This window comes from Squalius cephalus (assembly GCF_949319135.1).
Source record: "Squalius cephalus genome assembly, chromosome: 1".
NCBI lineage: Eukaryota > Metazoa > Chordata > Actinopteri > Cypriniformes > Leuciscidae > Squalius > Squalius cephalus.
Window position 1 is genome coordinate 30622707 of NC_137122.1, and position 27870 is coordinate 30650576.

General features: G+C 36.4%; 3 protein-coding genes across 8 annotated transcripts; 2 read left to right on the top strand and 1 right to left on the bottom strand.

Annotated features, from left to right (window-relative positions):
* The first annotated feature begins 6609 nt into the window (after positions 1–6609).
* On the top strand, positions 6610–19223 carry cdip1 (cell death-inducing p53 target 1). Of its 4 annotated transcripts, XM_079887413.1 has the most exons (6): positions 6610–6774; positions 11691–11811; positions 12523–12696; positions 15485–15752; positions 16683–16834; positions 16953–19223. In XM_079887413.1, exons 2-5 carry the CDS (start codon positions 11727–11729, stop codon positions 16792–16794), a joined length of 639 nt encoding a protein of 212 aa, XP_079743539.1. In that variant the 5' UTR covers positions 6610–6774; positions 11691–11726; the 3' UTR covers positions 16795–16834; positions 16953–19223. The 4 variants fall into 4 exon arrangements, with proteins under 4 accessions (XP_079743539.1, XP_079743538.1, XP_079743541.1 ...); XM_079887412.1 differs by having other exon boundaries at positions 16683–19223; XM_079887415.1 differs by having other exon boundaries at positions 12526–12696; positions 16683–19223.
* An 890-nt stretch (positions 19224–20113) lies between these two features.
* polr3k (polymerase (RNA) III (DNA directed) polypeptide K) lies at positions 20114–21985 on the bottom strand. The gene is made up of 3 exons (XM_079887550.1): positions 21742–21985; positions 20529–20616; positions 20114–20397 (listed from the first exon to the last, which is right to left on the bottom strand). The coding sequence occupies exons 1-3, from the start codon at positions 21850–21852 to the stop codon at positions 20270–20272; spliced, it is 327 nt and encodes a 108-aa protein (XP_079743676.1). The 5' UTR covers positions 21853–21985; the 3' UTR covers positions 20114–20269.
* Positions 21986–22184: 199 nt separating this feature from the next.
* On the top strand, positions 22185–27414 carry snrnp25 (small nuclear ribonucleoprotein 25). 3 transcript variants are annotated; one of them, XM_079887481.1, is made up of 10 exons: positions 22185–22588; positions 22696–22786; positions 22858–22963; positions 23051–23125; positions 23252–24263; positions 24425–24632; positions 24813–24923; positions 25063–25116; positions 25344–25491; positions 25608–27414. In XM_079887481.1, exons 1-5 carry the CDS (start codon positions 22367–22369, stop codon positions 23307–23309), a joined length of 552 nt encoding a protein of 183 aa, XP_079743607.1. In that variant the 5' UTR covers positions 22185–22366; the 3' UTR covers positions 23310–24263; positions 24425–24632; positions 24813–24923; positions 25063–25116; positions 25344–25491; positions 25608–27414. The 3 variants fall into 3 exon arrangements, with proteins under 3 accessions (XP_079743607.1, XP_079743605.1, XP_079743606.1); XM_079887479.1 differs by lacking the exons at positions 22185–22588; positions 22696–22786; positions 22858–22963; positions 23051–23125 and having other exon boundaries at positions 23306–24263; XM_079887480.1 differs by lacking the exons at positions 22185–22588; positions 22696–22786; positions 22858–22963; positions 23051–23125 and having other exon boundaries at positions 23306–24632.
* The last annotated feature ends 456 nt before the right edge of the window (positions 27415–27870 follow it).

Sequence of the window (27870 nt, forward strand, 5' to 3'; positions counted from 1 at the left end):
CGACAGGATATGCCAACATGGCTGAAGGTGTCAGACCAACTGCAACAATGAGCAATTAAATACATTTAAAGAGGATTTTAGGCGAAATGGCTGAAAAATCATATAAAAAGTCATTCGAAATATGATTTAATGGATTATCACTTTCGACCAATCTGTGGCGCAGTTACAAAACTGATGTGATGTGGTCAGAGTGAAGTGACAATGACACATACAAAGTTTGGTGTCAATATGTCAAGGCATTGCAGAGATAAAGCCTGAATAGTGCTTTTAGCATCATGCCTCAACTTTGCTGCTACGCTATACGAAAACGGTTTCGTCTATAGACACGAAATCCATAACTTTTAGTCAGCACAGTCTGGAGATGATACGATTCGATTTTGGTGAAAATCGGACAAACGGTCTAGGAGGAGTTCGAAAAAGTAGGTTTTGACTGAAAATCAAGATGGCGGACAGGAAGCTAGGCCAAATAAGGAAACCTTGGTATCTATGTTCTCGTCTTGACCCAAGGAATCTATTAAGACCAGTTGCATTACAATAGGCCAACTTATTCAAAAGTTATTAGCAGTTTTGTAAATTTTGTTATAACTTTTGACCACTAGGTGGCACTGTCTCGAAATATTTTGGGTACCTTCAGGGGATGGTGCTGATGGCACATTTTGAGTTTCGTAATATTACACCAATGCATTTGTTTAGTATAGCATTTTATTTCACAAAACTGCATTGAAGTCAATGGGAATTTCATGTTTTGTTCTATTATAGCGCCACCAAGAGGCTGAGTCCCACCATCTTTTTTACATGTCCTCAGAGTGAGCTCATACATATGTGTGTCGATTTTGGTGAAAATATCTCAATTCGCTTCGGAGTTATAGACATTTATATGAAAAAACATGTAAAAAATGACTGACACATGACTTTGTTTGGAATTTACTACCCCTAAACATCAATATTTTCGCATTTGGGCATTGGCGTATAGCTATCGACCTATGTTTCCAAACTTCTGACGGTGGTTTCATCTCGATCGGACTAGCGGTTTCAAAGATATAGCCAAATGTTTTTTAAGCGCTAAATCACAACGCTACACAAACCGTAAGGCGAAACCTAGCATGTTTGGTATCATAGGACTCGGCAACGATTCAGGAGTCTAAAAAGATGAGTTTCGTGAAAATAAGTCGACCACACCCAAAGTTATAAGCATTTGAAAAAAAAAATTCACCACTAGGTGGCGCTGTTTCGAAACTTCTCAGGCTCATTCAGGGCATTGTGCTGATGACCCATACCACGTTTCGTAACAATCTGTTCATGCGTTCTTAAAATACAGCATTTTAGCACAAAATTCAAAATGGCCGACAGTCAAAATGGCCGATATGGTAATATTGGATATCAGTCGACTCGGCATGTTACCCTGAATCTAACGAGACCAATTTTATGATTTTTGGACAAACTGTTCAGAAGTTATAAGCAAAAATAGCCATTTTTCATATCTCCGGACCAGTAGGTGGCGCTGCGCCAAAACACAGCATGTAGCCTCAGGTCATGCTTGTGATGACATGTACCAAGTTTGGTCTGAATCCGATAAAGCGTTGCGGAGATACGGCCTTACATCTGTTTTCGCAAGCGCTACGTAAAATGTATTCGTGGGTTTATCGAAAACTGTTAAGCGAATCAACTTGAATTCCATAACTTTTTGTCAGCATGGTCTGTAGATGATCTGGTTCAATTTTCGTGCAAATCGGACAAACCGTCTAGGACGAGTTCGAAAAAGTAGCTTTTTAGATAAATTCAAAATGGCGGCCATATTGTTATGACAGAAATGATGTCATAGGGTGCAATCGAATTGGCATGAGCTCAGGAATCAGAGAGAAAAATAATTTTGTTGATTGGCCTTACGGTTCAAAAGTTATTAGCAAAATAAAAGTGAAACTTTGGACAGGTGGTGGCGCTAGAGGGAATGACTTAGACACACCAAAATTGGTGTATTTAATGTTGGGACTGTCCTCTATCAGAATGTCAAACCAAAACAACTTTCCCGCATTCGGTTCTATGGGCTGCCATAGACTCCCAGTTGGAAGAAGGAAGAATAATAATAAATATAGCTGCAAGCAGCAATTACCGGGGCCAAGCAGAATAAGACGACAAGACATGCCAACATTGCTGAAAGTGTCAGATCAACTGCAACAATTAGCAATTAAAGACATTTAAAGAAGATTTTAGGCGAAATGCCTGAAAAATCATATAAACAGTAATTAAAAATATGATTTAATGGATTATCACTTTCGACCAATAGGTGGCGCAGTTACAAAACTGATGTGATGTGGTCAGAGTGAAGTGACAATGACACATACAAAGTTTGGTGTCAATATGTCAAGGCATTGCAGAGATAAAGCCTGAATAATGCTTTTGGCATCATGCCTCAACTTTGCTGCTTCGCTATACGAAAACGGTTTCGTCAATCGACACGAAATCCATAACTTTCAGTCGGCACAGTCTGGAGATGATACGATTCGATTTTGGTGAAAATCGGACAATCGGTGTAGGAGGAGTTCGAAAAAGTAGGTTTTGAATGAAAATAGCATTTTATTTCACAAAACTCTATTGAAGTCAATGGGAATTTCATGTTTTGTTCTATTATAGCGCCACCAAGAGGCTCAGTCCCACAATTTTTTTTACGTGTCCTCAGAGTGAGCCCATACATATGTGTGTCAGTTTTGGTGAAAATATCTCAATTCGCTTCAGAGTTATAGGCATTTATATGAAAAAACACGTAAAAAATGACTGACACATGACTTTGTTTGGAATTTACTACCCCTAAACATCAATATTTTCGCATTTGGGCATTGGCGTATAGCTATCGACCTATGTTTCCAAACTTCTGACGGTGGTTTCGTCTCGATCGGACTAGCGGTTTCGAAGATATAGCCAAATGTTTTTTAAGCGCTAAATCACAACGCTACACAAACCGTAAGGCGAAACCTAGCATGTTTGGTATCATAGGACTCGGCAATGATTCAGGAGTCTAAAAAGATGAGTTTCGTGAAAATAAGTTGACCACACCCAAAGTTATAAGCATTTGAAAAAAAAAATTCACCACTAGGTGGCGCTGTTTCGAAACTTCTCACGCTCCTTCAGGACATCGGGCTGATGACCCATACCAAGTTCCGTAACAATCCGTTCATGTGTTCTTAAAATACAGCATTTTAGCACAAAATTCAAAATGGCCGACAGCCAAAATGGCCGATATGGTAATATTGGATATCAGTGGACTCGGCATGTTACCCTGAATCTAACGAGACCAATTTTATGATTTTTGGACAAACTGTTCAGAAGTTATAAGCAAAAATAGCCATTTTTCATATCTCCGGACCAGTAGGTGGCGCTGCGCCGAAACACAGCATGTAGCCTCAGGTCATGCTTGTGATGACATGTACCAACTTTGGTCTGAATCTGATAAAGCGTTGCGGAGATACGGCTTTACATCTGTTTTCGCAAGCGCTACGTAAAATTTATTCGTGGGTTTATCGAAAACTGTTAAGCGAATCAACTTGAATTCCATAACTTTTTGTCAGCATGGTCTGTAGATGATCTGGTTTAATTTTCGTGCAAATCGGACAAACCGTCTAGGACGAGTTCGAAAAAGTAGCTTTTTAGATAAATTCAAAATGGCGGCCATATTGTTATGACGGAAATGACGTCATAGGGTGCAATCGAATTGGCATGAGCTCAGGAATCAGAGAGAAAAAGAATTTTGTTGATTGGCCTTACGGTTCAAAAGTTATTAGCAAAATAAAAGTGAAACTTTGGACAGGTGGTGGCGCTAGAGGTAATGACTTAGACACACCAAAATTGGTGTATTTAATGTTGGGACTGTCCTCTATCAGAATGTCAAACCAAAACAACTTTCCCGCATTCGGTTCTATGGGCTGCCATAGACTCCCAGTTGGAAGAAGGAAGAATAATAATAATAAGAACGGGAACAGATACAATAGGTGCCTCCGCACCTTCGGTGCTTGGCCCCTAATAAGAACGGGAACAGATACAATAGGTGCCTACGCACCTTCGGTGCTTGGCCCCTAATAAAAAAAAAAAATAGAAATAAAGCCCAATTCCAAAAGGATATTAGTGCTTGCTCCACACTCTAGTTGAGGTGGGAAGAATAATTGATAAAACAATACATTGCAATATGATTTCTTGCAATACATTATCACTGATATCATGTCAGTACCCTTGCACTAATGCAGATTGCAGCTTGCTTTACTGTATACCAAAAGAAGCATTTCGGTTCTTGAAAAGCTAGGAGTAAGTTTAATAAACTCTATGTTCAGTTTATGTTAAACTCGTGCGAGAACGATTCAAAAGCATACGGAACTGTCTGGACCCGGTTTCCCAAAGCGTTCTTATCTCTAAGTAGTTCTTAACCTATTCCTTAACCTCTCTCTTAAAGGAGAACTCCGGTCAATTTTAACATTGAGCTCATTTTTTTGTACATTTGGAGTGCTGTCAATACAGAGAACAACGACAAAAATCGGTGTTGCCTACATCGAGTTATTCTATTTTTAAAATTTGAAATTTAAAATTTAAAATTTCCGCGCGTGAACTCGGCAATCGACTACTTTGGACTTCAACCGAAAAACAGGATGTAAACAAAGGTATTTGCGCTGGCTTAAATAACATCATTTTTATACATTTCTTTCACATCTACTGCAGTCAGACTCACTCGTGTTCACTCAGAAGGAATCACTCACATTTTCTGTGCACTTGTAATGACACATCAAGGATGTTAAGAGGCTAAAAGCAGGTTTAGTACTTGCCCCATTGAAGTCAACAGGGTGCAAATTTTAAAAATAGAATAACTCGGTGTAGGCAACACCGATTTTTGTCGTTGTTCTCTGTATTGACAGCACTCCAAATGTACAAAAAAATTAGCTCAATGTTAAAATTGACCGGAGTTCTCCTTTAACCTTATGGCACGATTCCCGAAACGTTCGTTCGCTAAGTATATCTTCTGTAAGTCACACTTTCGTAAGGTTGGTCTGGACCACTCTTAGCTTTACCTTATCACTGTTGCTGGTCTATATGAATATAATTCTGAAGTTTTAATACACACAGACAGTATTAAATTAGGCTAATTCAAGTGTTTTCATGCACAGAATAAAATTGTCATTACACTGATTGTTGTTAGATTTTTATTTATATTATTATACAATATTATTAATTTAATTAAAACGCTCTTTTAAAGGCCAGTGAAAGCATAGGCTACTGTCAGTTAAGTCCTATTCGGACGCTAATATTGTTTCTCATGGGCTCGTCCGGTATTTTAAACATTTACAGGGGTAAGTCGGTGATTTTAGTGCCGTCCGAATCCATAATATCAGTGTTTTTTCTCACCCAACCCGTGTAAAAATCCCTGGCCAAATTAGTAGGCCTACCTACTGTTTTTTGACAAACAGGTCGTGTGGTAATTTAATTGCCGTCTGAATCCACATCTCTGAGTTTACAAGAGATTCAAAATTCACGGTTTAAATCCTTTTTGATCACTGCCGAGCACCATACGCAAGATGTAAACTTTTATTACTGAAATGCTGGAAAGTATTTACAAGAACAATATCATCGCAGCTCCACCTCAGCGAACAAAAATGGGAAAGAGAAGAAGGCACGTACATTTTTGAAAAGGTTATTGTGGCAGCAATATTTGTTACAATTTTAAAATATGTAGGCTTGGCTATAGGCTATTATAGTTTGGATTATTTTTTATAATATCCAATAATCATAATAAATTGCAATTTCAACTATTTCTGAAGTGCTTCATTTATAAAGATCACCGCTTTCTCACATAAACAGCCACTGCACGAGAGAATAATTGATTCTCGAGCCATCGATATCAAACAATTCACCACCATCGCCACGGACAGCGCCGGGTAACGTCGCACGTTAGAAGGTATATCTTAAGCAGCTTCCTAAGGTATGGTTCGGGGAACACACTTAGGAACATAAACAACTTTGGTAAGATATATCTTTCGAGCTTTCTTAGCGCGCTAAAAGAGTGAGCGTTATCGGGAAACCGGGCCCTGTTCTCTAATGGCTCTCGCGGTACTTTGATGTCATACACCGACCGGTCTGTGCAGCGCTGCTTTAAGTCGAAAAAAAAAAAAAAAAACAGAGATCAAGTTGAAGTGGGCGTAACCTGAAGTGGGCGTAACTTGAAGTCTTGCAGGCTGTAGACAGATTCTATTGGAGAATTTCAGGATCCGAATAGATTGTAACACCATAATCAAAGTTCAGAAATATTTGATCACCTGACCAACGACTGACCAATCAGAATCAAGTACTCCGTTGCAAAAATATTTAAATAAAACCTCACCATTTGCAGTGTGAATTATTGACTTTCTTATGCCATAAATGCATTCAAGTGCCACACAAGCAGCTCAATAAAATAGAGTAAACGGGCTCAACACTTACCTACTTAAAAACCCTACTACGGCGGAGGCTTAAAGCGTGAATAATAATTACGTAATGCTGACGTTGCTTAGTAACCTTGCGAGAGCGTCCACTCATGTGGCCTACTTAATATTCATAATCTATCCTTCGCCATAGTAAGATAAATCACCAGTGGGATTCACACACAGACACTTTATACACCTCCCATCTCCCATGTTTACGTCAAATCCTTCCCAGCAGCGGATGTTATTGGAAAACTGGAGCCACAAAGCATCAACGTTTAAGCTAGAAATCGGAAAGTTCTCAAAGCTGATATTTTGATTGACGCCGTGGATACAGAAGGTAACAGCACATCGCCTGTATGAATATTGCTTTGTGTTGTTGTGCGCTGGCAGCGTTATGATCTGCAACCGGAGGCCTGTGCTCGCATCATTCACGATAGCCTATCAATCGCCGATGGATTTTAATCGCTAAAGATGTTTATCGCTTTCTGAAAGTTGTTATGATTCGCTTGAATTTCTAACAGATGGATTTTCATGTGTCGCGCTTGTATGTTAATATGACTAAAAGACTGAAATATATGTTAGCTAGCCAGGCTTGCTGCTGATACTGCGATGAATGAGTATTGCATGTATGCAATAGTGCGAGTCACTCTACACTTTTATGCTAAATGTGTCAGTGTAGAGACCTGGACTTATTTTTAGACCAGAAAAAGTAACTCCCGCTTTTCTTACATTGATGATGAGGCCAGTAACCAATGACACAAATAGCGATTTGCAACACTATCTTTCTATGTTAGGGTGAATCACAGTAAAAGTTGAGTAATAGTGAAGACATGAAGGGTTAGGGCAGTGTTATGTAATCATTGCCAGCGCCGATGGACGCAGGTTGGATAATCGCTGATCTCTATTCCAGAAAACACCAGAACAAACACACCAACTCATGCGCTGCTGGCTCAGTTCAGCACGTTTAAAAGTTAAAAAGCTGTCGCTAATCGTCTTAATATTATAATTGGTAAAATTATAATTAAATTAAAATGATAAAGAACACAATAAAGTTAAAGCAAGACCCCCCCCCCCCCCATTAGTTGATTAAAAATTAACAAATAGCCTAGATATCACCATACTTCTCCAGTTGGTTGTTTCCATTAGGCTAATCAGAAAATGCATTAACAGCCTGGAAAAAACAAACAAAAAAAAAACGTAAAACTGTAATGTTTTGGTGTAAGTGCTACTAAATTGGAGATTTTTGACTCATTTTGAGAAAACGGCCTTTAATGACCTGTAATGGAAATCTACAGGCGCAAATAAAAATGTGCCATGAAAGATAGCCTTCACTTCAAATGTATTTTGGATTTTCTTTCCACTAGTCTGAAATAACACTTTATAAAAAGCCCAAAATCCCAAAATCTCAAAATTGACGGATGCAGGAAAAAAGTGTTTTTGTCAGTAGTGTATCGCCTTAATACGTAAAACTATGCCAAGTGCGTGTTTCAAACACACAAAAGTTGTAAGAATTCTTGAATTATCCCATTTTTATACAAAACGAATGGTTTCCCAGCTAACAGGGAACGTTCTCAGAACTTTGGCTAAAATTCTGGCAACTTTTTTCCTTGTAACGTTACTAGAATGCTTGTTAAAAGTTATCTTGTCTTCAATTTTTTAAAGACTTAAAAACTAGAACGTTATCTTTAGTTATTTAACCTATACATCGTTCATGGAACTTTTTTTCTGAAACACTTTAGTTTGTTCAACTTAGACTGTTCACTTTAGACTGTTCCCTTAATGTTGATATAACCAAGAAAAAACGTTTTACATTTTTTTTAAACGTTCAGAAAACATTCAAAATAACGTTTTCTAACTCAATGGGATCATTAGCAAAACGTTCTTAGTACATTTCTGTTGAGTTACTGTTTATCTGCTGTAGATCTGGACCAACACTGGCCTATCCACCTTTTTTCTGCGCCCCATGACTTGAATTATGAATTATAGGAGTATAACTTTGCATATGTTAACTTGTAGCCTAAACAATCAGCGAAAGGTTCACTCTATGAACGCAATACATTTTCAAAAACAATGTATACAATAAGAAGACATTATTCCTTCACCCATTGATCATTAAGAGGGGATTTTCCTTTATAAAGAAATGTAAAAGTATAAAAGCATTAACATATGACTTCAACAGACCATGAATTCCCCAAAAGCTCGATTATTTCTGCAGCGTTGCTTTAATAAAAAATGTTAATTAACTGGAACATTGATGATAGGCTAATATTTCCAAGTGATTTCCATCATTTTTGACAGACGATAAATATTGTATTTAGGCTACCCGTTTTAGAAACATTCCAATAAACAAACACTGCTAATACGGATTAGAAGTGAAAAGGGGAGACCACTTACATTTTAAATATCGGTGTGAAAACAAACCTGGAAAGAGACGTGAGGATTTGGGGAGAAAAACAAGATATTCTTTGTACAGTTCTGCAGTGAATTATTCATTGGATATATCATAAATTAAATCGGAAGAACAGACAACAAACAAGCAGTAGGCTATATGTTGTCTTTTTTTAACTACAGCTCAATAAAAAGAGGGGAAACAAAGAAAATAATCAGAAGGAAAAGAATGTAATGACTGAAAAGAGATGTCGTGTCATAGATATTCTTGTTATGCAATGTCACATTAAAATACCAAGCATTATGTTATTAACATGAAGGAAATTACAGCTCATTCGGTCAAACTGACAGATCAGGATTATTTGTAGCTCAACCTTATGATTTGAAATGATTTGTTTATTCGCTTCTTTGAGTGGAACTTCCCCAAACCGGAAGTCCCTCTCATAATTTAGGCTTGTTAGGAAAAAGGTGGAAAGGTAGCATTATGAAATGCTCTATATGAAATGAAAGTATATAAACTGATGTTCACTGTGGATTAAACATTCAATGTTAATGTTTTTAATCAACACGATGTTTTGCTGTATATCTATAGTTTTGTATCAGATCTTTATTGAATGTTCTAATTATACGGCGACAATGCATCATAAATGTTGCCATAATTTGTGGTTATACGGAGAAGCTTTCTGTGTAATTCATTTCCATTATTCTAAGTAATACAGGATGTGAACTGGGCAACGAGTTACTCTGACTACATAAGCTAATGGACATTAGGCTCACGCAATATTTATACGCTCCACATATAGCAGTAGTCACATGCTTTATTTGTGCATTTCCTGCTTCATCCCTATTGGCTGGTGGTAATCATTTCAAGAAAGTGCAAATGAGATAATGTGTAGTCATATCACCAGTCATGAAGAGGACACACCTATGAATAGCCATTTTAATGGTTAATTATGTTATGTCAACTTTAGCTGATTATAAGTATTTGATGAGAACCATAATAATGCCACATATATGCGGCCACTATTATAACTAAGGAATAATGATTGAAGTTGACCTGAAAGGCCAAAACTGATGCCAGTTTTATAGTCTTATAGTGTCGATTTGGTTTTCAAATGAGGTGCGATTTTGTTTTTCATTTGCATTTATTTCCCTTAAACTTTGACAATTAAATTTTTTTTATGAAAGGGCAGATATTTCACACAAAGGACACGATGTTTGATATCTGGTTAGTCTTGACCCACAAATCTGAGGTTCTAAGAATACTGTGCCACTGTTTCTACTGTAAATATTATTACTTTAACTTCTTAAAGGCCAATGTCTACTTAAACCAAGAGATTGCACATATTCCATAACATTGCGCTGCATATACAATATATATATATATATATATATATATATATATATATATATATATATATATATATATATATATATATATACAGTATATCCTCATATATATATATATATATATATATATATATATATATATATATATATATATACAGTATATCCTCATATATATATATATATATATATATATATATATATATATATATATATACAGTATATCCTCATATATATATATATATATATATATATATATGAATGAGGATTATACTATATTATACTATATATTATTCAAACGTTTCGGGTAGGTACGATTTTTTAAAATGCAGGGCAAAGAAGTCTCTTACGCTCACCAAGGCTCCATATTTATTTGATTAAAAATGCAATAAAACATTAATATAGTGAAATAATATTATTATCATTTAAAATAACTGTTTCCTATTTGAATATATTTGAAAATGTAATTTATTCCTGTAATATCAGAGCTGAATTTTCAGCATCATTACTCCAGTCTTCAGTGCCACATGATCCTTCAGAAATCACTCTAATATGATGATTTGCTGCTCAAGCAACATTTCTTATTATTATCAGTGAATATTTTTTGTGGAAACCATTTTTTTTCATGATGAATAGGAAGTTCAAAAGAACAGCATGTATTTGAAATGGAAACATTTTGTTATATTCTAAACGTCTTCACTCTCATAATTGATTAATTTAATACATCCTTGCTGAATAAAAGTATTAATTTCTTTAAAAATCTTACTGACATAAAACTTTTGAACAGTAGTGTTGATGATTGATGAATCCAAACATATTGTGTTTAATAAAGCTAAATAAAGTGATCGGGTTGATTGTCACAAGCTTCAAATCAGAAATGATCTTTTGAGTTATGCTCAAAAATATAGTTTCCGGTTGTTTGCGCACACTAATCGTCCTTCTACAATTTCTTTGTTTTAAAAAGCAGACTTAATATTTATCTATTTTGGGTTCTAATTCAGAGACGACGAGCACATGAAGCTTTGTGCCGTGCTGCTTATATTTTTAAGGTCTGGTGGAACGTTGACTTGCACCACTTCACAGAAGTGGAAGGCGTGGAAGGAGAATTTAGAAAAGGGGTGTCCAAACTCGCTCCTGGAGCACCTCTATCCTGCAGAGTTTAGCGCCGGCTTGCCTCAACACACCTGCCTGGAAGTTTCTAGTATGCCATTGCCTAGTAAGACCTGGATTAGCTGGATCAGGTATTGGGGTGGGAGCTAAACTCTTCAGGACAGTGGCTCTCCAGAAGCAGGATTGGAAACCCCTTTATTAGTCTGAAGTGCAAAGAAAATCTTTGTCCATAAGGCTAGATATTTCAAGCTTATGTATGTTGTTTTTATTTGTGGGCTCGTGGGAGTGTTGAAGCAGTGAGCATCTGCAAATTAATAACTGGATGTGAAATGCCTCAGCAACAGTAGTCCGGGATCACATTACACTGTGTGCTTACTGAACCATGTGGCCTGTGTGTGTTCACTTTAGAAACTCCCTTATCTGGCCTCCTCCCAGGGAACCAACATGTCCAGTGACCCCCCTCCTCCTTACCCAGGGGGCCCCAATGCCCCACTTCTTGAGGAAAAAAATGGACAACCTCCAGTTTCTGGTAAATACCTAGATATTTTTCTCTTCTCTTTAGACATTTGAAATGAACTTCTTCTTTTTAAACCTGCTTTTAATAGGTAAATGCAATGGCTTGAAGAAACGCTCACACCATCATTAGCTGTAGAATTTCAAAAAAGTTTTCTAGAAAACCATGGAAACTTGAATGTAAACACTTTCCTCACAACCTTTCAATGGGCCACTAGAATTGCATGGAACTAGATTTATTTTGTTTCACTTAATTATAGCAGCATATGTTCAATGATGAAATAATAACAACAATAATAACTATTATTATTATTAACATCACTTTGGTGTGAGCAGGAAAGACTATACTTATGAATATATTAGCTAACTCTGTAAAATGTCTTGTTGAAACCACACTGCTGTCTGTGTATAAAAATTTACTTTGATTTACAGTGTAATCATAAAGTCTGACACCACAGGATTCTGCAATAGATCACTAATAAATTTCGTGACTATTTAAACACATTTAAACTTTAAACTTTAAAGGTTTGATACAAACTTGTGGAGATCATGCAGCTCGAGTGGTGCTGTTGTTGAAAAATTAACACAGTCATTTCACTTGTGGTCTCATATGTTTGGACACCACTGCATGTTTATAATTAATGATGAGAGGAGCAAGTCTAGCAGGTGGGATACAGGAATTCTGTCATTTAAAAAAAATAATTTGACATAAAGCTGTTTCCCTCAGCAGCCTCTGCTCCGGTAATGACAGGACCTCCACAAGGACAGCCGCTGCCTCCTGAATACGGGCCTCCACCTTATGAAGCCACACCCGGCTTTGTTCCTCCGCACGTCCCAGGCGAAGGTCCCAAGCCTATGTCTATGCCTATGCACATGCATATGCCCATGCCTCATCCTCACGGTGGGTCTGCCAACCAAACTCACACACTAAAGCATCAGCAGCCATTCACGGATCATTAGCATTTCAGAGTGAAGAGCTAGCAATAATGTTAAATCAAAATGATGTGACGCGACAAGTTACGAGCAAAGTGATTTTTCAGTTCACAACGAATCTAAAAGAGATGTGTCAGGGCTTTGAGCACGATTACACAAAACATTGTTACAGTTAGGGCTGGGCGATATGGCCAAAAAAAAATATCACGATAATTTTTTTTATATCAGTCGATATCGATAATTATCATGATAAAAGTCAAATCTTTATTTCTTTAAAGTTTAAAGGCAGATTTTTGCTCCTAAGTGAAAGTTGTAGAAACCAGAGCGTTAACTGTGGTTTTAAACTACTCTTTATTGTCAGAACATATCATGACAAACATTTGTCATTTTTCCTTAACAAAATAAATATATTTATTGGACAATTTCTTAGTTTCTGCATGTGCTAATTTTTTTTTTTTTTTTTTGTTGGTAAAATGTAATATTCTGACTGTTTGAGTTTTATTAAACTTAACCATTGGTCATCCAGTATCATGCATTTAGATCATGATAAACACAGATAAAACCAGGGATAGCCTATAGCACCTCACTATCATGGCAAAATGTAACTTTATGGTTTCTATGGTATTTGTATGAAAAACAGTAGTCTAAATACATTATACTGTAATTATATTCCATTAGTCCTTTAATACATTGTCTACATTAATAATATAATACAATTCAATGTATATCCTACATTTCATAGTGCAGTTAATATTACTAAGCTAACAGTAAATCCGTGGTAAATGATGGGAATTTCAGCCTTCAGACTGTATCGTTGCGCACAGTTTGTCAGCGCTGTTTCATCTGCCTTTAAGCTGGTTTAAATCACTGAGACATTTGTGTTCCTCGCTGAATAGGGTATATGTCGAACGCCGCATTACGAAACCGGAAAACAGAACGCATCGCTTCCGGTTCAGGTCTTTTGTATGTGCTTCATGCATTTTTTTTACTGTTTTACTCAAGATAACTTAAAAGGAGCGAGCAAAGATGATCATAACCAATGTCCCTCGCATGTGAAGATCGATATTTAAAAGTAAAAAAAAAAAAAAATCTTCACACTAACGTTTAGATATTTAAATAGAATAAAAAGCCAATAACAAAGTGAGATAGGTAGGTTAGCTGATTACCTTAAAATTCAATAGATATCGGCATCAGTTCATACGGCTGTTAACACTTTCTATGACAAGCGGATGCGATGAGACCAGGTTTCCGGTTTCGTCATGCGACGTTCGACATATACCCTATTCAAGCGCTTCTCACTGGATTTCGTGACCGAGACCGATCAGAGTAAACGCATCTGCTCTAACTTTAGTGAGCTCGCGCTCGCGCTGCCGTTTGGACTTTGAGCCGAGCGGATAAATGGTCCGTGTGGCGCGCGGTTCAAATGAGTTTAGTTCCGCTTTTGGCGCATAAACATTATCGAACATTTATCGACCTCTTGATATCGTTTTATCGAGAAAAATTATATCGCGATAATTATCGTTATCGTTTTATCGCCCAGCCCTAGTTACAGTGTGATAATACATTTAAGTACTGAGTAATATTAACTAACTACCTATACTATATAGGGTTAGGTTTTGGTTCAGGGTTAGTTGCATGTAATAATATGTAACTTACAGTTGTTATTATTATAGTAACTATAGTGGAGCGGCTAAGTGCTTATGTTTGGCAGAATCGTTCAGTTTATGATACAAGCGTGAAAATTGGCATGAGCAGTCTCCATGGGTCACTTGACAAGAAAATTGTCCGAGCCACTTGAAATTTCAAGATGGCGGCAATTTTTCAAGATGGCCGACACCTTAGTAGAGCAGTTAAGTGATATAGTGGTTTATTTGGTGATACAAGCATGAAAATGGCATGAGCAGTCTCTGTGGGTCACTTGACAATAAGCCACCCACAGCTACTTGAAATTTCAAGATGGCGGCCATTTTTCAAGATGGCCACCACCTTAGTGGAGCAATTAGGCTTAAGAAATCATTTGGTTGGTGATACAAGCATGAAAATTGCCATGAACCTAATTGCTCCACTAAGGTGGTGGCCATCTTGAAAAATGGCCGCCATCTTGAAATTTCAAGTAGCTGTGGGTGGCTTATTGTCTAGTGACCATCAGAGACTGCTCATGCCAATTTTCATGTTTGTATCACCAAATAAACCACTATATCACTTAACTGCTCCACTAAGGTGGCTCGGACAATTTTCTTGTCAAGTGACCCATGGAGACTGCTCATGCCAATTTTCACGCTTGTATCATAAACTGAATGATTATATCACTTAGCCGCTCCACTACTATACTGTATGTAACGTGTAACAAGGACACTAAAATAAAATGTTTCCAAAATCTTTCATCAAAATGTAATAACTGCCTCTAAATTGACACTGTTTTTGGTTACTGTTGTAGGTATTGCTGCCTTTCTAAAATCTTGTTTATAGTTAAAGAAGTAATTAAAAGGGTTAGTTGCTTAGTTCATTCAGAAAAATGAGATTAAAAAAAAATAGCTATATTTTAACGATATTTTAGGTGTCAAACGAGCAACGGCCATTCAGTGGCATTATATGGGCTCACAAAGATGGATTATTTTCCTACAAATGTTTGTTTGTGTTTATCTGAAGAAAGAAACAGTCATATGCAATCGGGGATGGGATGATGGTGAGTAAATGATGAGAGAATTTTCATTTTTGTGTGAACTAACTTTAACCTCAAAATTGATGTGCTGCAGGTGGTTACTACGCTCCCCCTGGGCACTTTCCTCATCCGATAGCGGAGCACTATGGTCCGGGGCCCAGTCACTTTGGTCCAGGTCACACGGCCACAGTTCTCTCCCCTCCTGGTACCACCACCACCGTGACTGTTCTACAGGGGGAGATGTTTCAGTCGACTCCAGTGCAGACGGTTTGTCCACACTGCCAACAACCCATCACCACCCGCATCAGCCACGACATCGGCCTCATGAATACTCTAATCTGCATGTTCTGCTTCTTTGTCGGGTAAGTGACGAACTGAACGGCACAATATATGATATGATCTCTCTCTGTGAAATCATGTTATGTTTTCTTTTTCTGCATGTTGGTTGGCCTATATGTCTTTGAGTTGGCGGACATGCAATTTTATAAGAAATAATAATAAAAGCATATGCTAAACTGCTAAATAAGGTTTTCTTAAGATAAAGCGGCTTTTTTTCTTCATTATAATTTCAGGACAGTTGTATCACGCTCACTATTTTTGACTTTATGCTCATACAAAATAACTACACCACTGTTCAAAAGTTTGGGGGTTTTTAATGTTTTTGAAAGAAGTCTCTTGTTCACCAAGACTGCATTTGTCTGATCAAAAGTTCAGTAAAAACTGTAATCAGTGACATTATTACAATTCAAAATAACTGTTTTCTATTGTTATATATATTTTAAAATGTAATTTATTCCTGTGATGTTAAAGCCGAATTTTCAGCATCATTACTCCAGTCTTCAGTGTCACATGATCCTTCAGAAATCATTCTAATATGATCTGATTTGATTCTCAAGAAACATTTCTTATCGTTATTATCAATATTGAAAACGCGCTGCTTAATATTTTTGCGGAAACAAAAGAACAGCATTTATTTGAAATATAAATCTTTTGTGACATTATGAATCTCTCTTTTGAGCATTTCAATGCGTCTTTGTCGAATAAAAGTATTCATTTCTTTTTCAAAAAATCGTTCTGACCCCAAACTTTAAAATAGTAGTGTAAATTAATTTTAATACAGAAATTAAAAACGTGCACCATACAAGAGGTGCATTCAGGCCATGCATGCATGCATGCATGAATTGCATTTTTTTTTATGTAGTTTTGAATAAATGAATACACGATGAGCCCTGAATGATGAACCATACAGTACGCTCTTGAGATCCCTCATGACTTTTGTCTTTGTTTTACAGTTGTGATCTAGGTTGCTGCTTGATCCCCTGTATGATTGACGACCTCAAGGATGTGACACACACTTGCCCCAACTGCAAGGGCTATATTTACACATTCAAGCGCATATGCTAACAGTCTATCCCATTAAAGATCGTGCTGTGACCTCATTCTGGTGGGTGTTGACGACTCACTTTCATTTCCGTCTGCTCTGTGATCGCCCCAGCTGACAGCTCGTATTTCTAGCCATTTCTCGCTTTATGTAACTATTGATTCTCACATTTAATTTACAGGCACTTGATGTAGTTACTGACACCTCTTAAATGAAGCAGAGGACATGAAGGATCGGTACGTTTTAATATGCACAATGGTCATTGTTTCATCAAAGCACTGTTTCAATTTTTATTTTTTTTAGCAGTAAAGCAAAGTGTAAACGTGTAGAAAATATGTGAAAACAGTAACCTTAAGCTCATTTGTGAATATTACTGAGTAGCGAAAACAACTGATTTTCACTACAGGGTCAGTATTGTTGGAATGTAGGATTATTATTTTATGCATTATTGTTTTATTTTAACATATTAAAATTGAAGTCTTTAATGGCTGGGTCTGGGACCGTTTAGCATTGTGCTGGAGTAACATTGTTGCTTTTACATGTGAAAAATGCATCTATATTTGGCATTTTATGCAAATGTTATGGAAATTTCACTTTTGTTATGTTTTCAATTTCTTCTGTTTGTCCAAAAGACTCATTTGATTTGATATGCTTATATATGAAACATGCATTGTTGTGTAGATGTGACATTTTAGTTGAAAGGTTTCTATTGATAAGGAATATGTATGTCCATCTAAATCTCCTTTTAGTAATTCTAAAGCTCATGGTGTTTTAATATGCCGTGCAGTTCATGTTAGGGTCACATTTGTGGAATTCAACCAATATACATTTAACATGTTTTTGAACTGTGAATCAGAACTATAGCCATGGTGCTTTTCAAACCACTATACTAGCTGTTCTGTGTTGTCAATAAGCTGTTTGAGCCTTCTCTAAACTATCATCGGTTATCCAGGTCAGTTTACCAGTCATTAATAAAGTAGGTCTGTTTGCTGATATTAAGATCAGTGTAGAATCATCTCTAATCACACTTTTATTTGAACATTTATTCTAGCCAGAACTGCTGAACAACATGTTTAGAAGCGGCTGCTGCGTTATTTTTTTTCATTTCTACTTAACGTGGTGAAGTTGTCGTCTTCTTCTTCAAAAAGGGAAGAAATCTCTTGTAAAGGCTGTTCAAAGCTGCTTTGCTGTTGGAGTTCACCAGCATGATGAAATGCGCTGCATGGCATCGCTGTAATCTTGCATAGCGCTCTATTGGGCCATATGTCCCCTCAGTGTGTCAAGCTGGGCTTGTTGCTGCACTGGGCTTCATAACTCAAAGCAGATTAACCGTTCACTTATTAATACTGTGTGTAACCGGCCACAAGGACTTAAATGATGATTGTCCTGATTTTTCCTTTTTGTGGTCAGATTGTGATTTCTGTGGAATCATCCAAAGAGATTGTTTCCGTTATTTGGTCATTTCGGAATAGATGATTGTTCTGGTTGTGAAATTGTAAACTTTCAAAAACCATTTTGCTCTGTCTGACAATGTGATTTATTGCTGAAATGGTACAGAAAACAAAAGCTACAATATCCACAGTGCTCAAGATATATATATATATATATAAGCACTGTATTATTAATTACTGCATTATTAATTATTATTAAGGTTGATTGTCCTATTTTTCTTTTTCTTTTTTGTGGTCAGACTTGTAATTTCTCAGGAACCATCTAAAGAGGTTGTTTCCTTTATTTGATCATTTCTGAATAGCTCTGTCCAAAAATGTGATTTAATGGTACGAAATTCAAACACTACAACATGAGCAGTGATTAGACTATCGCCCGGTTTCACAGACAAGACTTAAGCCTACTACTAAAATGCATGTTTGAGCTGTCTTAACTGAAAGCAAAGTGCACTGACATTTCTTAAAATATGTCAGTACCATTGTTTTGTCTCAATATGCTGATTTTTTTTTAATAAGGCATGTTTATAAAAGATACTTAAATGTCCTAATTAAACTAAGGCCTAATCCTGGCTTAATCGAGCCTTGTCTGTGAAACCTAGCCTATATATCTCAATATGAGTTAAACCTCTGCTTTTCACTTTTGCCTAAAGCTACACCATGTAACTTTTGGCCCTGAAGCGTAAAAACAAAATGTGTCTTGGTCGTGCTACGGCTCTAGCACCAGTTTACCGGTGTGCAAGGGTTTCTTTGGAGGTTTGTCGTTTTGAATGATTCATGGTGAATTTTTCTCGTTTGTTGTGACGGCAAACTTTTATCATCACGCTACTGCAACGACATTAACGCGGAGATACTTTTCTCTGTGTACGGATATACATCGTGACACGCACGTGCGAATGTATTTATTTTTATCCACAAAATCCATCCCGACGGCTCAAAAATATTAATCGTTATTATAGATTCATCAAAGTGTATTGGGCAAAAGTAAACACATTTGGAAAAAATAATCTAATTGATAACATGTTAGCAAACACAAGTTACACAGTGTAGCTTTAATTCAGATACTAATCATCTTTCTCCTGTCGACAATCTGCCAATATTATAGCCGTTTAAAAATCAGAATCTCCGTCTTTCCATTGTAGTATTTAACATGAAGGAAAAAATGTAGCAATTGCTAGTGTGTGCAAATGTATTTAAACTTGCCATCTCATTGTAAATGATTCTTTTTAATCAGATCTGTCCAACGAACACTGGATTTTTCATAGTATTTGCACATTTGCCTCATACGTGTATGCAAGCATTACAAAAAGAACTTTTGCCACATTAAGTTCTATTTTCTAAGTTTAAATTCCAATGTTCTATTTTCTGACTGAAAAAAGGCCTCATCCCACCCTGCTTTATTTAATCGAAAAAAATCATCAATATACCTCTCCATCAAACATACACAAAAAATATATGATGTCTGTTTGATTACTGAAAGATAATCTCCAGTAAATATGCATGTTCATGAGGTTTACTTGCACAATCCAGGCTGGCTCCCTTTAATCTAATATGCTCTTGACTACGTAGGTCTACTTGCTTTGTGAAGTGACTTGATGCTGTTGCAGACAGTAGATGTCAAGCTTGTGTTACAGGAATGCAGTTGTAGATAGATGCCTTGAGAATAGTTCAACTGAAGTCTCAAATGTGTATGTAAAATAAAACTTGTGGACTTAATGATTATTTGAACAAATAAAAAGACTATAACATATATGAGATGTAATTGTATTACTTGCGCGCACACACACACACACACACACACACACACACACACACACACACGAATGGTCATCAGGCCAGAACAACCCAGATGTCAATGATGTGGTTATTGCACATAACCGAATGACACATGCACATTCTGTTAGTTAGTGAAAATAACGTTTATTAATCCATTTAAATGATGAGACAGTTTTGGCTCCAAAAAAATAAATATATAATCAAAACAGAATATTTTATTATGAACACATAATATTTAGTCATATATTTTGAGTCTCAAACAAAGTCCAAGACTGATTTAGTCTCTCCAACGATGCCCACACTGTATATTGCAACACTTGTAGAAAGTTGTCATTGGTTCATCAGCAGACCTAGTTTGAATCTGCATAAAGTAAGCCCTTGGGTGCTCACATTTTGGACAAGGTTCTTCAAAGAAAAAAAAAAGAAAATGTTATACTCAAAATAAATCAAGTACACTTATTTAAAGCCACCTGAATGTGTGATTAAAAACACATAGAAGTATTGTTTTTTTATTACATTAGGATACACTGTTTTACCTGGAGTGGAATCCACATTTTCCCAAGCAGCAGCGCCTCCGAGAACATCATCAACCTCCTTCAGTTTGGGGTACATTCTGTTATTTACCTGTCACAATAACCAACCAATTATTTCAACACACATCAGATATATATATTATATCAGAACGTTTTATGCTGGCAGCATCTCAAGAACTACATTGACAACATTTTTGAGGGATGTTCTAATCAAGGTTTGAAATGAACTTTTTCGCTCACACACACACAGAGCAGCCAGTTTGGCTACTACATTTTTAAGTTAGCGCCCATTCAGATCTTAATCTGAATTATTGAATTGAAAGCTTTTAGTTTTATGACAGATTATCTCATTGTTTGCGGATACTATAAAAAATAGAATGGAAATAAAACTAAATTCTCAGTAACTCTTTTTTTCTTTATAATTTTTAACCCAAATTTTAAAGTGCGCAATCCTCCTTAGTACGCTTTGTTTCGCTAATGCTGGAGCATTCGGGTTGGAGGATATAATTTATTAATCAAAATAACCCATTAAAATGGATAGTGAGTTGAGGTGTTACATGCCATGGTTGATTTTAGAAGGTCTTTTATCAACCTTTCTCAGACCAAAAACCCTTGGTGGACAGAGAGAGAGAGTGTCTGCTACCAAAACTGCATACTCACTATTTAGATTCTTCTTTTGCATAAGTATTTACCTTATGACAGTTAAAAACAAAAAGTGTTTTATATAGTATGAATGTAATCCAGAAATACTACATCCGTCATGTGGTCATTGCCATGTGACCTAGTTTCGTGTACACTTTTTCGCCTACTATATAGTAGGGAAGTAGTAAGCATATTCGGATGCAGCCACGGATATGAATGAACAAGAAAATGAATATTCGACTCAAACTCTTTTCATGTTCTAAAAGAAAAGCTTAACGTTACACATTGCTCATGTTATCCGAGTGGAACGTTCACATTGTTTAATGCAAACTTAGTGTTATAATGTTATAAGCATTGATCTTATCAAGTGTTCGTATTGTTCAAATCACGTTTACAATCGAACAATCACTATTCATGTGTGATTTAATCGACGCTTTGCATCATCAGATTTGTTCGACTCAAACTTTCACATCACTCATCTTTTCACTTCATTCGAATCGAACGTTCAACTTATTTATGTGTTCCATTATCACGTGTTCGTTTATGTGTTGTGGTGGTGGTAACTTCACATTACCTTCCTCGTGACATTGTGCACATATGGACATGTATTACACGCGAATCTGAAGCATCTTTGTCCTTCCTCCACGATTAAAACATTCCCACAAGTTGGACAAAACATAAGCATTTTCAACGGTTATATATAATATTGTTTACTAAATACTGGTATTGCTTTTCTGATCCAATTAAAGTTGGTGTTTACACACATTCTCAGCTGCAGTTGCTACAGGAAGCACATGGTGACAAACGTGCCTCTCTATCCTGGGCTCGACATGAAACGTAATATAAACACAATGAAACATTGATTATAGAGTTTATAAATAATGATAATTTAATATATACCTAGCAATATATAGAATTGTTGAATTACACTATATATATTTTTAAGAATTATAAAGCTAATCCTGGACATATAATTTAAAAACGTACGCGGAACTAAAGTTTGGTGCATCATATAAATCTTCCGACAGTGAAAGATTAAACGCAGCATGTTGATGTTACAGTTTCATCAGAAAGAATTTCCGCAAAATGCCTAATTTATTATTTCTAAATTCCATTTATATTCATTGTTAACTTTTATATGTCTTGTATTTCTGTATTTACTCTTAAATCAGGAAGTTTTCGCTTATTATTAGTTGAAAATGGATGAATTAAAGGAAGAAACCCTCAAGAATGTCGACGTGGCTGACTTTGCCGAGAAAATCGTTGTAGATGAAATTAAAGAAGAAGAAGAAGAAGAAGAAGAAGAAGAAGAAGAAGATGAGGATGAGGAGGCATTGCCACATTCTGAATTTCTTGACATCTTCGAGGAAGGCTTGGCTCTGATAGTGCAGGACCCTTTACTGTGTGACCTGCCAATTCAGGTGTACCATCAAATACGTTTTAAAATCAACTGTTATTAATGACTTTCTGCAGAACATTTCTTTATAATCTTTTCTGCCCTCTGAAATCGTTTGTTCCATCTGTTCAGGTCACATTGGAGGAGGTGAACTCTCAGGTGGCTCTGGAATACGGTCAGGCCATGACTGTTCGTGTTTGTAAGCCTGATGGAGAAGTCATGCGTGAGTTTTCTTGGAGTCGCTCTGAATTGTTACAGATTGATTGATTCTAACTGGAGCAAATCTCTTCACAGCTATCGTGGTCGTGCAGTCTGCCACGGTTCTGGATCTCAAGAAAGCCATTCGCAGATATATGGAGCTAAAACAACAGCGAGAGGGAGGTGTCAAGCACATCAGCTGGTAAGACACGAAAAATGTGCCAGGTAGGCTATATGATAGGTTTCGTTTCGTCAAATGCTTTTTTCCTAATCTATTTACCCTGTCAAGGAAATACGTGTGGAGGACATTTCTTCTGGTCTTCAACGGAGAAAAATTAGAAGATGACGAGAGAAAGCTGAAGGAGTGAGTCCAAACAATCTGCTGCTTTTGTAGAAATGTGTGAAAACTGCACAATAGTTCATTTGCTTTGAATTACGTTAATGATTTTTAATGGGATTTAAATATGACTGTGCTTTCCTTTATTCTCAGCTACGGGATCAGGAACAGAGATGAAGTGACGTTTTTGAAGAAACTAAAGAAAAGATGAACAGGGACAATCTCCAGTTTTTATTTATCACTCTAATTTGTAAATAGTCGAGACATTTAAAGGAATAGTTCATCCGAAAAGGAAAACTCATCCTCATGACGCTCCAAACACTTTATGTTGTTATTTTCTGTTATTTTTTTTTTGCCCCAAAATGCTTTTTAACCTCTCTTTTCCACACAACAACATTTAAGTGACCACACTGTTGTCTAACTTTTAAAAAAAAATCAAAGAAAGGAAAGATTTCAAGATCAGTTGAATAACAACCTAAATTTCGTATGATTTCAGGAGATTTGGATTAGTGTACAAGCCATATGGACTAGTTTTATGGTGCTTTTTTGTCCTTTTTGGAACTTGGCAGCTGTGGTCACCATGAACTCTGGACTATGTCCTTCAAAAAATCACCTTTTTTATTTTACTATACAAACCGACAGCAACTACAAAACAAAAACAGAAACCCAATCTGTCATGCAAATTCATGTATGTTAGGCAGGGATGCAAATGTTGGCTAGGCCTACTTGATGAAGACACTACTATTAATGTACATATTGTACATCCACAAAACTCCTTGTAACTGCATGTCTTATGAAGGTCTTTAAAGTCATATTTGTGGGATTTTATGTTGCTTTTATATTGATCAGAATACTAAAATCTGAGCATGATTAAAATACAAGTCGTTTTTAAGAGTGCAGTTTTATTCCCCTTTTTGTTATTTTAATATAGTCCCACCAGAACCTGCTGTAAAACTATATATTACTATATATAAACAGTTACTGTTTAAGACCCTTGTCGTGACATGCCATGAATTTAGTAAAATGCAGGTAAACCACACAATTTAAATATTGCGAATATGTTCCTCGTACTGTTACACTACAGTAATATGATTCCCAGCCTCTTATTTCCTTTATACTGCAATGAATGTGAAGAGCGACTGATGAGACGCAACAGCACACATGGGTAACTATTTGTCATTTTAACCACTTTTACTTAAAACAAATATTTACTTACTTTGTAATTTTGCTTGGGTTAAGTAGTATTTTTCATATCAGGAAAAAAAAGCTATGAAACGGTATTCTTGACTAGACACTCGTTGTGACGCCGTATTGTATCTCTTTCAGAATGGACGCTGTATGAAGTTTTGAGGCTCTCGGAGGTTTAAGTGAGCTGTCTCAACCCTCAACATGCCTCAGAAATCTGATGACCATTTGTCGAGTGTCTTTGAGGAGCTGAACAAGCTGTCCTTTCACAGACAACAGCTCATGGACAGACGCAATGTCCTGGCCATGCTCATCCAATTCAAGCGAAACAACGGGCAAAATGAGCAACGTTAGTACGAGTCGATGGAACTATTTGATGATTTATTAACCGACTTACAAATGAAGCCAAAGAAACTGTGAAAGACATTTGGAGATTATTTTTTAAATGAAGAAATTGATGTGAATATAGAGATTTTAACGCGAATACACTGATGTTTTGTTACTCACACTTGATCTTTGTGACCAACAGAGTATTCCAAAGAAAATGAAGAACTTCAACAAATTGACGAGGATCTTAAAGCTCTCTCTGACAAGAAGATTCAACTTGAGAAAGTGCAAGAGGAGGGCTCTCATTTAATAGGTAAAATGACTCCTCATAAGGTTTGCTGTCTTGAAAAGATTTTTGCCAAATATATTCAAACATTTGGAAATTGACCGCTGTAGTCGTAGGCCTACTTAAAAGTGTAGTTGTCATATGTTTGTATGTTTTTATTTTGCAGACACCACTAGGTCATCTAGCGTCGTATTTATAGACAGTCCACCTCCGTTTCCAGGTTAGTACGCATTTGTTTTTTACGGTAACACTTACAATAAGGTTCCATCTGTTAGCATTAGTTAACTACAACAGTTAACATGAACTAACAAGGAAAAATAGGTAACACTTTATAATAAGTGTAGTGTTATAAAGCACAAATCATTTTTACAATTACCATTTCAACTACGCCAATACAAAATACAAGAGGACCAGAGCTTCCTGAAAGCGGGTTGTTTGTTTTCTTAGCTCCGCAGGTTATTCTGGATGTTAAGCAACTTCCTCGACACTCCTCTAAGACACAGTGTCCGTTCTGTCGCCAATATGTAACCACAGAGGTCATGACCAAAGCTGGCAGTGTGACCTATCTTGTGTGTTTCATTTCCATGATTTTTTGGTGAGTTTAACTATTTACCTTATTTGCTTGACTTATTATCATTCACGTCCTGTATGTGATTACCGTAACGTCTTTCTGTCATGACATATTTGTGTTTATGACTGTTTCTTGTGTAGTTGTGTAGCTGGCTGCTGTCTAATCCCGTTCTTCGTGGATTCCTGCAAAGACGTCATTCACAAATGTCCAAAATGTCGCAGTAATATAAACACGTGCAAAAAGTTCTGAGGAATGGAAATGAATTAATGTCAATTGGACTGAATCACCAGCATCTGTACTGAAGACTCTCACTTATCGCACACAACTAAGGCGGTTGGAATTGTTTCGGAGATGTCATCCTGAACTTTTCAAAGGGACAATCCCCATGGAATTGCCTGCGTGCCTTTACTGAAGGATGCAATTGCGATATCCGATATTGTTTCCTCTCTGCAGGGACCAAGCCAAGCTTTCGGCTAACCTTAAAACGTTCTAGAACTATCCAATCCGAAAGGAAAACAGAATAGGCTATGTCTGAATCTTCTGGGTGACCTTCCAGTCTTCTGGTTTGAACTTCAATGCTAAGTTTGTATTTTGGGTGATTACACTATCAGGAATATAAAAAATGGAGTCAAGAAGCAATACTATGACCAAATTCCTGATTGCTTTTGGATGTAATGGAGTAGGAGTTCTTCAGCTGATAAAAACAATCTTGTTTTGTAGACTATAAGCTATGATCTTTCCTTTGAGAAAAATACTATCTCTGGTACAATGTCAAATGTTAAGTTTATTTATTGTGTAGCTTTCTTTGGATCATAACTGAGGTTATGCATTGCTGGAACATGGTTCTGTGTTTTGGAGGGCCAAACAAGTCATTTCAGTGGTTTCAAATACAGAAACATTTTAATGATAAAAGGCTGTATATACAATAAAGATATGTACAAAGATAACCTCCAAAAATATTTACAGTTGCACAAATACATTTGTATAAAAATGTATATTGTAAAAATATATACACTGTGCAAAATATGAGGCATATGATCTACATCGCACTTCAAAGGGTCAGTATGGTTTCAAATATTTCTCTTCTTTACCTCTTAATAACAAATAGAAATTACTCTGATGGACATGTTGAAAAAAAAAAGGTATACAAGGCTCCTCTGAGGTCTTATGATAGGGTTTTGCTCCACCACGTGTCTTTTTTTTTTTTTCAACATGTACAAATATTTATAGAGGCATAAAATGTGTGAAAAAAAATGTATATATGTGAGAACTGCATAAATGCAGTAAAATGGTATGTTTACAAAATTAAAAGCTTTGGGTCTCTGACAGAGACAGAACTATGGTAATTACATTTCTAAATATAGAAATACATTCTTTCATTTTGACGTGTTTGGATATAGAAATGATTGTCTGAGTTCATGATCAGTACAAGGTCAAGTAAATGCATTATTTGGCATATTTTCACAAAGTGTCTAGGGGGAAATCTGTTATTATATCTGTCAAACACTGCAAAGAAACATTTCTTAGAGTGATACATCGAAAGGAAGTGGTGATAAAAAAAATATTTTTTCGAAACATTCCAGCAGATGTCGCTACATTGTCACATTTTATAGAAAATCTAAAAAAATCTATCTAAACTCTAAAAGACATTTGGACTGAAATCTAATTCAATCTTACAAATAACTAGAGAAGATGAGGTTTAGGTACATTCACAAAGGCATATCACCTGCCAACTACCTGTACTTCAGTGGTTATGTAGAAAGAAGCTTGAATTCTGTGAAATATAGTGAGTTTAGGCCTCAGCAGTTCATCTACATCCAAAGCAAATATCTAGTCTACTGCAGAAAAAGAGTCTGACCAATCAAAATGCAGCTGCTCTCCGATGTCATTCTGATCGCCTCATATGAATATGGAAATTTCACTGGTCCAGTTTAGTGTTGTTTCCTTGGTCAAGTCATGCAGCAGTGCCAATTCAGCTGGTCTGTAAAAGCTAAATCGTGTCTCTACTCGTTTGTTAGAGATGATAATGGCCCCTAATCTTCCTCCCTCTCTTTGGCCCCATGATGGGTTTGGTAAACAAACTTGCTCTGACCTTAGCCAGTCCACGCACTAAATAAATTTGAAATTTTCATACATTAAATGTTATTAGTTAGCTGCCACAATTTCGAGTACCCTAATGCAACGGCTAACAGCTCATTGACCATGGAAATTGATAGTGAATATAAAAGAGACACTAAACAGGTTCCTTCAAGGTGATGTCACATTTGGAACAATTACCATGGCACAATGCTTCCATCAAAAACATTTGCAAAATCTGTGTTAAAAGTGATAGTTCACCCCAAAATTACAATTCTGTCATCATTTACTCACCTCACATGGCTTCTTTCTTCAGCAGAACACAAA

Excerpts from the sequence above, each read along its gene's own strand:
- cdip1 (XM_079887412.1), top strand. The coding sequence starts at position 11,727 with ATGTCCAGTGACCCCCCTCCTCCTTACCCAGGGGGCCCCAATGCCCCA. Across the intron at positions 11,812-12,522 it reads TGGACAACCTCCAGTTTCTG|CAGCCTCTGCTCCGGTAATG; the intron begins GTAAATACCTAG and ends TGTTTCCCTCAG. Across the intron at positions 15,753-16,682 it reads ATGTTCTGCTTCTTTGTCGG|TTGTGATCTAGGTTGCTGCT; the intron begins GTAAGTGACGAA and ends TTTGTTTTACAG.
- polr3k (XM_079887550.1), bottom strand. The coding sequence starts at position 21,852 with ATGCTTATGTTTTGTCCAACTTGTGGGAATGTTTTAATCGTGGAGGAA. Across the intron at positions 20,617-21,741 it reads TGCACAATGTCACGAGGAAG|GTAAATAACAGAATGTACCC; the intron begins GTAATGTGAAGT and ends TTATTGTGACAG. Across the intron at positions 20,398-20,528 it reads AAATGTGGATTCCACTCCAG|AACCTTGTCCAAAATGTGAG; the intron begins GTAAAACAGTGT and ends TTTTCTTTGAAG.
- snrnp25 (XM_079887480.1), top strand. The coding sequence starts at position 24,488 with ATGCCTCAGAAATCTGATGACCATTTGTCGAGTGTCTTTGAGGAGCTG. Across the intron at positions 24,924-25,062 it reads GGAGGGCTCTCATTTAATAG|ACACCACTAGGTCATCTAGC; the intron begins GTAAAATGACTC and ends TTTATTTTGCAG. Across the intron at positions 25,492-25,607 it reads TTCATTTCCATGATTTTTTG|TTGTGTAGCTGGCTGCTGTC; the intron begins GTGAGTTTAACT and ends TTTCTTGTGTAG.